Here is a 10475-nt window from a genome sequence, read left to right as displayed (position 1 = left end):
CCTCCTCACCTCCTTTTCTTTCTCCTCTTCTTCCCTCCTCCTCCTCCTTGTTTTCTGCTGTCTCTGCTTCAGCTACAGAATGTGACGGTGTCTATCTTGCTTTAACACAATCACTATCTGTCTTCTCTGTCTGTCTGTGTCTTTCTCTGACTGATGTTCAGGCTTTGAAGGTTTGTTTAATCTCTCTTTTGCCTCCCCCTCTCTCTCTCTCTTTCTGTTATCTCCCCCTCTCTCTCTCTTTCTGTTATCTCCCCCTCTCTCTCTCTCTTTCTGTTATCTCCCCCTCTCTCTCTCTCTTTCTGTTATCTCCCCCTCCTCTTCCCTCTCTTTCTCTGTCAGGTCTGGCTCTGGTGGTAGGTCTCGTGCTGTATATATCCAGTATTAATGACGAGATGTTGAACAGGACTAAGAGCAGTGAGTCCTACTTCAGCTACCGGTACGGCTGGTCCTTCGCCTTCGCTGCCATCTCCTTTCTGCTCACTGAGGTACTTCAAAATTCTAAAGGCACTCACACATCTGAGCTATCTTTGTTGCAGGTGCATGGTGACAGTTGAATAAGATGAGAAAAAAGAAGAAACATGCACTCACTGAGGTACAAGATTTGTTGTAGAAAAAATCTACATTGTATGATAGTTCACTACCAAAGAATATGTTTTTGTATTGTCACATACACTGTATAGGTGAGGTGAAATACTACAGCCATAGTAGCAGAGCACCCCTGGAGCAAATTAGACTTAAGTGCCTTGCATTTCACCTTTTAGGCTCGGGTATTCGAACCAGCAACCTTACGGTTACGGCCCAACGCTCTAATCACTAGTTTACCTGTCGTCTGCTGGTGTGGTACCCTCTTCTGGGTCTTCTGGCTCTCTATACTACAGAGTGCAGTGTCCTCTAACCTTTATCATCTCCTGTCTGTCTGTCTCTGTCTCTCTCTCTCTGTCTCTCTCTCTCTCTGTCTCTCTCTCTCTCCCTCCCTCCCTCCCCTCTCCAGAGTGCGGGCGTCATGTCCGTCTATCTGTTCATGAAGCGCTACACAGCCGAGGAAATGTACCAGCGCCACCACCCCGGCTTCTACCGGCCGCGCCTCAGTAACTGCTCTGACCACTCCGGTCAGTTCCTGCACCCGGAGACCTGGGCACGCGGACGCAGCCCCTCGGACATCTCCAGCGAAACCTCGCTCCAGATGAGCGCCAGCTACCCGGCCCTGCTCAAGTGCCCCGACTACGACCAGGTCTCCTCCTCACCCTGCTGAAGGGGTCATCAGGTCAGGGCAGGTCGCCAAGGTCAAGGGTGAGAAGTCATAGGTGATGTTGCTTTTAGATACTGATCTAAGATCAGCTTCCGTTTTTCTTTTTTGAGTTATCTGGAATCTGTGGAGAGTTGCAGGAAAGTTGCTGGGTGTGGATAGAACCTCCCGCCTGCATAGTTTACTGGGAGATCAGTCCCAATAGATATACAGGGAAGCCTCTGTCTCTTTATTTTGTTGTTGTTCGTTCCCATTGTGATGCTGCGTCCTGGACCTTGTTTGAAAACTACTACCAGCCATGATTGCTGCTGAGGCAACAGTTGATGCTGCTGTGCCACATCTTACCTACAGATGACAGCAAAGTGCAGAGTTTCTTCAGGAGTATTCACGTCTCACGTATTTTCTATTATATCAGGATACGCCACTGCTTAGTTAACTTGACGAGGACCAAACTAACATTTACACAAATGTTTGAACGGAAACAATACATGTCACTATGTTAAAGCTGCAATCAGCAGTTGAAACAATAACAAAGTGAACTCCCCATCCGTTTCAGTAAAAAGCGGGGGGATGGGGCTGGTGAAATGTAACCACTCTCAAATTCATAGACAGAGCTATAGATGCAAGGACTGGCCATCCATGATATCTAAATTATTGTTACCATGTTTTGAAGGTATATAGTGTTTGTTTACAAACATTGGAGTGAAGCAAGCTTTTATTTTGGTTTCTGATGGTTACGACAGTTGAACTAAGCACATGAGGCATTTGTAATATTATAACATCATATTCTTAAGGTCCAAAAATGGATGAAACAACTGCAGGTTACACCTTTAAATGTGTTAAATAGTGTAGTTTGCTTCATGTTGGAGTTTTTAAATTGATGTGTCCCTGCTGGCTCACAGATCTGCCAACATTACGTTTTCATGTTATGGAATCTCCCCCCAAACAATGCTTTGTTTTTGTATCATGTAAAAATGAATTATTTTTAAAGTAATTGGTATTTAGTCTGAGACAGATTTTTATACATGCATATGTAGAACTGTTGTACATTGTATGAATATAGCAAACCATTGTAAAACAAGTCAAATGTGTAGTTGCTGCTTAAAATGATTAATTCTGAGAGTCAGCTTCACGCCTTCGGCATAGCAACTGTTGCATTCAAACTGTACTGTACAATATCTGGAGAATATCTAAATGTGGGAAATAAATAGACTTTTCAAAATCTTTATAATGAAATGCCTGTTGATGAAATGCAATTTCATTCATTAACTCCAGTTTCGTGATATTAATGTTTTGAGAACTAACGCAGCAGGATAGGAGTATTATGAAGGGTAGGAAAAGTGTTAGGGCTTAGCTGAAATGCTAGTTGTCAACAACTGCTATCCCCAACGTGACAACTAGATGGCGCTGTAATGGTAGCCACAACCGTATAAACCACCAGTCTCGACAAACCATTGGTATCATAACACCGGTTAATGGATTGGATTTAAATTTAGCTTCCATGTATTGTAATGTCACATCAATACACTGGGAGTCAGTGTTGCATCACTTACACTATAAAGCAGACAGAATCCCCCTTCAGGTCAGAAGGGTACAGAATCAGGACTTACACACCCATCTGCCCACTATGTTACCTAAGACCTCGGTCCCCCTCTTTCAATAGATGTATTTGCACACCTTACCTAGACACTGTGTATCTATTTATTGGCCAATTAAGGGGGGAACTCATATTACTCTGACCTTGTCTATGTCTGTTTGCTGATCAATAAAGGGTTTCACATAGACTTTAACCATCAGTAGAGGGTTTCACATAGACTTTAACCATCAGTAAAGGATTTCTCATTGACTTTAACCATCAGTAAAGGGTTTCTCATTGACTTTAACCATCAGTAAAGGGTTTCACATAGACTTTAACCATCAGTAGAGGGTTTCACATAGACTTTAACCATCAGTAAAGGGTTTCTCATAGACTTTAACCATCAGTAAAGGGTTTCACATAGACTTTAACCATCAGTAAAGGGTTTCACATAGACTTTAACCATCAGTAAAGGGTTTCTCATAGACTTTAACCATCAGTAAAGGATTTCTCATAGACTTTAACCATCAGTAAAGGGTTTCACATAGACTTTAACCATCAGTAAAGGGTTTCACATAGACTTTAACCATCAGTAAAGGGTTTCACATAGACCTTAACCATCAGTGAAGGGTTTCACATAGACTTTAACCATCAGTAAAGGGTTTCACATAGACTTTAACCATCAGTAAAGGGTTTCTCATAGACTTTAACCATCAGTAAAGGATTTCTCATAGACTTTAACCATCAGTAAAGGGTTTCACATAGACTTTAACCATCAGTAAAGGGTTTCACATAGACTTTAACCATCAGTAAAGGGTTTCTCATAGACTTTAACCATCAGTAAAGGGTTTCACATAGACTTTAACCATCATGAAAGGGTTTCACATAGACTTTAACCATCAGTAAAGGGTTTCTCAAAGACTTTAACCATCAGTAAAGGGTTTCACATAGACCTTAACCATCAGTGAAGGGTTTCACATAGACTTTAACCATCAGTAGAGGGTTTCTCATTGACTTTAACCATCAGTAAAGGGTTTCTCATAGACCTTAACCATCAGTGAAGGGTTTCACATAGACTTTAACCATCAGTAGAGGGTTTCACATAGACTTTAACCATCAGTAAAGGATTTCTCATAGACTTTAACCATCAGTAAAGGATTTCTCATAGACTTTAACCATCAGTAGAGGGTTTCTCATAGACTTTAACCATCAGTAAAGGGTTTCTCATAGACTTTAACCATCAGTAAAGGGTTTCACATAGACTTTAACCATCAGTAAAGGGTTTCTCATAGACTTTAACCATCAGTAGAGGGTTTCTCATAGACTTTAACCATCAGTAGAGGGTTTCTCATAGACTTTAACCATCAGTAAAGGGTTTCACATAGACTTTAACCATCAGTAAAGGGTTTCTCATAGACTTTAACCATCAGTAAAGGATTTCTCATAGACTTTAACCATCAGTAAAGGGTTTCTCATAGACTTTAACCATCAGTAAAGGGTTTCACATAGACTTTAACCATCAGTAAAGGGTTTCTCATAGACTTTAACCATCAGTAAAGGATTTCTCATAGACTTTAACCATCATGAAAGGGTTTCACATAGACTTTAACCATCAGTAAAGGGTTTCACATAGACTTTAACCATCAGTAGAGGGTTTCTCATAGACCTTAACCATCAGTAAAGGGTTTCACATAGACCTTAACCATCAGTGAAGGGTTTCACATAGACTTTAACCATCAGTAAAGGGTTTCTCATAGACTTTAACCATCAGTAAAGGGTTTCACATATACTTTAACCATCAGTAAAGGATTTCTCATAGACTTTAACCATCAGTAAAGGGTTTCACATAGACTTTAACCATCAGTAAAGGCTTTCTTGCATTGTAGACTTTTCCCACCACTCCATATTGACCATCTGTCTCTAAACTCATTAGAATGTTCATAGACATGGGTTGGACGTCAGTTGGTTGGTTACTGTTCAGGACATGTTTTTTTCCAGTTACATTTTCTTTTCCACCATATAAAAAACAGGCAAATATTGTATCTAACGACTATTTAAATAATTACTACCGATGACAGTTGGTACTTAGATGATTAACATAAATTAAGAACTTAATAACCTATGATCCATGACCTACTAAGTTTAATAAAATATACATTTCAGCATATTATCTACTGATAAACTGGGTGATTAATTGCATATGCAAATATGTAGGTCAAACTCAATAAATAAATAAATGCGTCGTACAACGGATGTAGTCTTTGTATACTTTATGCAGCTTTCCACGTAATGTACAATGTGACCAATAGCTTTTACAGAGATAGAAAAGTTCATTTAGCTATAGCCCCACACAAGGGGCAGTAGAAGGTAATATTCTGCTCTGAGATCAGGGGTCATATCTTACAAACACATAGAAAAACTCTACTGGATTCAACTTTATCAGTCAGCATTATAGTTCGGACATCATCACTTTCATCATCGTCAATATTACTGCCACCCATATCCTATTCATCCTCAACATCTGCCTTATCATCATCATCATCATCATCATCGTCATCATCATCAGTATTACTACCACCCATATCCTATTCATCCTCAACATCTGCCTTATCATCATCATCAGTATTACTGCCACCCATATCCTATTCATCCTCAACATCTGCCTTATCATCATCATCACCATCATCAATATTACTACCACCCATATCCTATTCATCCTCAACATCTGCCTTATCATCATCATCAGTATTACTGCCACCCATATCCTATTCATCCTCAACATCTGCCTTATCATCATCATCACCATCATCAATATTACTACCACCCATATCCTATTCATCCTCGACATCTAACTTATCATCATCATCAGTATTACTACCACCCATATCCTATTCATCCTCAACATCTGCCTTATCATCATCATCACCATCATCAATATTACTACCACCCATATCCTATTCATCCTCAACATCTGCCTTATCATCATCATCATCACCATCATCAATATTACTACCACCCATATCCTATTCATCCTCAACATCTGCCTTATCATCATCATCATCACCATCATCAATATTACTACCACCCATATCCTATTCATCCTCAACATCTGCCTTATCATCATCATCATCACCATCATCAATATTACTACCACCCATATCCTATTCATCCTCAACATCTGCCTTATCATCATCATCATCATCATCAGTATTACTACCACCCATATCCTATTCATCCTCAACATCTGCCTTATCATCATCATCAGTATTACTACCACCCATATCCTATTCATCCTCAACATCTGCCTTATCATCATCATCATCATCATCAGTATTACTGCCACCCATATCCTATTCATCCTCAACATCTGCCTTATCATCATCATCACCATCATCAATATTACTACCACCCATATCCTATTCATCCTCGACATCTAACTTATCATCATCATCAGTATTACTACCACCCATATCCTATTCATCCTCAACATCTGCCTTATCATCATCATCACCATCATCAATATTACTACCACCCATATCCTATTCATCCTCAACATCTGCCTTATCATCATCATCATCATCATCAGTATTACTACCACCCATATCCTATTCATCCTCAACATCTGCCTTATCATCATCATCACCATCATCAATATTACTACCACCCATATCCTATTCATCCTCAACATCTGCCTTATCATCATCATCATCACCATCATCAATATTACTACCACCCATATCCTATTCATCCTCAACATCTGCCTTATCATCATCATCATCATCATCAGTATTACTACCACCCATATCCTATTCATCCTCAACATCTGCCTTATCATCATCATCAGTATTACTACCACCCATATCCTATTCATCCTCAACATCTGCCTTATCATCATCATCATCATCATCAGTATTACTGCCACCCATATCCTATTCATCCTCAACATCTGCCTTATCATCATCATCACCATCATCAATATTACTACCACCCATATCCTATTCATCCTCGACATCTAACTTATCATCATCATCAGTATTACTACCACCCATATCCTATTCATCCTCAACATCTGCCTTATCATCATCATCACCATCATCAATATTACTACCACCCATATCCTATTCATCCTCAACATCTGCCTTATCATCATCATCATCACCATCATCAATATTACTACCACCCATATCCTATTCATCCTCAACATCTGCCTTATCATCATCATCATCACCATCATCAATATTACTACCACCCATATCCTATTCATCCTCAACATCTGCCTTATCATCATCATCATCACCATCATCAATATTACTACCACCCATATCCTATTCATCCTCAACATCTGCCTTATCATCATCATCATCATCATCAGTATTACTACCACCCATATCCTATTCATCCTCAACATCTGCCTTACCATCATCATCATCATCATCATCATCATCATCATCATCATCAGTATTACTACCACCCATATCCTATTCATCCTCAACATCTGCCTTACCATCATCATCATCATCATCAGTATTACTACCACCCATATCCTATTCATCCACATCATCACCCCCATCGCCATCATTATCATCCTCATACCTGCTGGAAATGGACTTTTCCTGACATCACGTTATATAGTATTTGTTTATGATCATGTTTTTGACTTGTGTACAGAAGACCCCAAACTGACCTGATGCAAAGTACAGCCAGTAGGTGTAAAATGTTTCAGAGTATTCATACAACAACAAAAAGGAGACCCATAAAACCTATACATTATTTACATATACATAACTTAAGTCTTTAGTTTTAACGCTTACGGACAGAATGGAACCATTTGACAAAGAAAATAAATACAAACAAGATGGTAGATTATATTTTGTAAGGGGAACACAAAAAGCAAGCAAGGATCTTGGGTTACAAATGAAAAGCATACGGGTCACATCAACGCATCGCCCCTCACTGATGCAGTTGGCATAGGTTTGGACCTCGAGACACTGAAAGAAAAGCTTAAAATGACTGGTACCCTATTGGACTGTTTCACAAACCCATATTCAAGCATACTCTTAGACTACAACACATTTTCAAAGTTTGTTCAGTTGCATTGCAGACACTCCAATCGTAGACTAAATATAGGTCCATGTAACCACCCCTATAATTCACAACCAAAGTAAAAAGTATGCACATTTTAATATTCTGTGGTCCACACAATGTATGGAATCAGTCCAGCTGACTCAAGACTGTAATGTTGTAGTTTTTCTAGGTTTTGTCTTCCTAATTTCAGCCTTAACCTAGCTTTTGTATTCTGAGATTGCAGCAGAACTGCTGCAATGGCACCTGGGAAAAAGAGTTGAGCACCATAGTGGGATGATTACATGGCTTATGTTTAGGGCCAGGAGTGTAAGGCCCAGATTTGTTCCTGGTCAGGTCACATGTCCATGTATGGTTACTGCAGCCCTGGAACTTTCTCTCCTTCCCTCCCTCTCTGACACACTCACTCCATCTCTCACATCCGCTCTCCTCTTTCTGCCATGTCTCTCCATCCACCTGAACATTCACAAGAGGAACTCTGTTTTTCTACCATCTTCATAAATGATCACACAAAAACTTTTCTGTATAATGGATGTCAGAGATGGCATTAAGATAGTCGTGTTAAATGTCTGCTCTTGGCTTGCACACTACTGTGTTTACATACATACATACATGCATATATACTGTGTAGATACACACACAAGTTGGCACACCCACTTCTAAACGCACTTTATGGTATATCTACAAACAGACATACATGCATGTGTATGTGAAAAATTGCAGTTTTGCTTTTCAAGTTGCCCAAATGCAGAAGACACCTAGAAAGCAGGGGTTGGAACCAGTTCAGGGAACAGAACAGGAAAAATAAATAAATGTTTTGAGGAACAGAAACAGAACCTTGTACAAAAGTGATCTCTAGTGTTCTGGAACATAACTGTTATTTTCAAATCTTGAGAACCAGGTAATAATGTTCTTTTGAGTTCCAAAAATAAATACAAATCAATTCTAGTATAAACTATTTGGTAATTCAGTGAAGTTATAAGGCTAGTAATACCCTACACACATTCTAATTCAAGTCCTGCCATGATGTTTAGAGCTTCAAGCCAAGCCCCCTCCATATCCACCTCTCTCTCTCTCTCTCTCTCTCTCTCTCTCTCTTGCCCCACCCATGAAATTTCAGTCACATCTCACACCTGCACTTATGTGACCAATTAAAAATGTAAACAACAATCTAACCCGTTCCATAGCAAGCTGCTATGGCACTAATTGGTGGAGTAAATAGATTTGCTAAACGTAAAAACGCATGTTGATTTCACAGGTTAAACATTTGATGAAAAGGAACTATATAAGCTGTTACTTTTTGGGGGGTTGGAACTGGTTCAGAACTTTATTTTCTGGTCGGAACACTGGAACGGAATGAAAAAAAATGTTTTTCTGCTCGGAATGGAATGATTGGGAAATAATTTCTGTTCCAACCCCTGCTAGAAACACATGGAAGTAATCAGATGGAATGTGGGGAACACAGGAGGGCAGTGCGGGGGAGTAAAGAGACAAGAAAGCCAGAGAGAGAAAGAGAGAATGTGTGTTAATACATGTTAATACATCCCACTGGCTTCCCTTGGTAATCTGTAGTGTGGCTGAACCACACTGGTCCTATAGAAGGATGTCTCCCTGTGTTGGTACATATATTGGTCCTCTGCTTTAGTCCTGGGACGTCATATCCCTGTAACTCCAGCCCCTGGTACTGCAGCCACGGCTGGGGAAGTGTCCAGAATGGGGAGGGGGGCTGTCTTCAAGACCGGAGCCTGTCCTCGTTGTCTTCAAGACCGGGTGCGGGTTCTATCAGGGTCTGAAGGGTCAGATGGCTATCTTTGGTTGGCCAACCATCTCTCTAGTGACAAGTTGGGTTCTGGGGGTCCAGGGGGAGAGGGATAGTAGGGAGGGAACTTCATGAGTGGAGTCTGTCCGTGGGAGTGGAGGGAGGGATGGGTGAGGAGGGAGGGGGAGTGTGGAAGTGGGGTTTAACTTCATGAGTAAGATCTGTCTGGGGAAGAGGATTGGTGGGCTGAGGAAAGGGGGTTTGAGGTGTCCCAGTTTGGGATGTCCTGGGATGAGGGGTGTCCCTGGAAGGAATGTCCCTCCTCATTTCTTGTTGGCAATCCGTCTTTTCCTGGTGGCCAACATATCGTAGAAGGGATCCCTGCTGATGCTCGCCCTGGAACAGCCAATCAAAACAAATAAATAATAATACGCCAGGGGGAAACTTGAGCATCTTTGATATGGAAATGCAGCCACATTTCTACAAACCGCTGCCTTAACTAACTAGATCAAATAAATAAAAGGTTGTTCGGTGACCTAGTTTTGTTTCCATGGTTTCTGAAGAAAACCTACCCACCCCCTTTTTTCTTATTTTCCTCAGCACTCCGGTTCCATCTCTTTCAGAGATTCTGTGGAATGTCGTTCCCCGATTCCCTGTTCTAGAACACTTCCAAGTGTTCTCATTCTAGCATACTCTCTCCCCTCTGCAGTTTTCCAGGTTTATAGGTTGGAGAGCAGGGCAAACAATAGTGCTCTAAGTTATCGACACTCCACCTCTCTTTTTCTGGGAGAGAAGGCACTCGGTACAAAGCG

General features: G+C 40.6%; 2 protein-coding genes across 4 annotated transcripts in view; one reads left to right on the top strand and one right to left on the bottom strand.

The window, feature by feature from the left end:
* The window catches only part of cacng5b (calcium channel, voltage-dependent, gamma subunit 5b), a 19603-nt gene extending 17121 nt beyond the window's left edge, over window positions 1-2482 (top strand). For all 3 annotated transcript variants that reach the window (XM_055884303.1, XM_055884304.1, XM_055884305.1), the window contains exons 5-6: window positions 340-485; window positions 992-2482. In XM_055884303.1, the coding sequence (XP_055740278.1) occupies window positions 340-485; window positions 992-1252 (407 nt within the window). In that variant the 3' untranslated portion in view covers window positions 1253-2482. The remainder of the gene's footprint in view (window positions 1-339; window positions 486-991) is intronic.
* A 2595-nt stretch (window positions 2483-5077) lies between these two features.
* Window positions 5078-10475, bottom strand: part of cyth3b (cytohesin 3b) — a 50411-nt gene continuing 45013 nt past the window's right edge. The window contains exon 13 of the mRNA XM_055884301.1: window positions 5078-10059. Within this exon, the coding sequence (XP_055740276.1) occupies window positions 9987-10059 (73 nt within the window). The 3' untranslated portion in view covers window positions 5078-9986. The remainder of the gene's footprint in view (window positions 10060-10475) is intronic.

Source organism: Salvelinus fontinalis, chromosome 2 (assembly GCF_029448725.1).
Source record: "Salvelinus fontinalis isolate EN_2023a chromosome 2, ASM2944872v1, whole genome shotgun sequence".
NCBI lineage: Eukaryota > Metazoa > Chordata > Actinopteri > Salmoniformes > Salmonidae > Salvelinus > Salvelinus fontinalis.
This window is presented reverse-complemented; position numbering and strand designations above follow the sequence as displayed.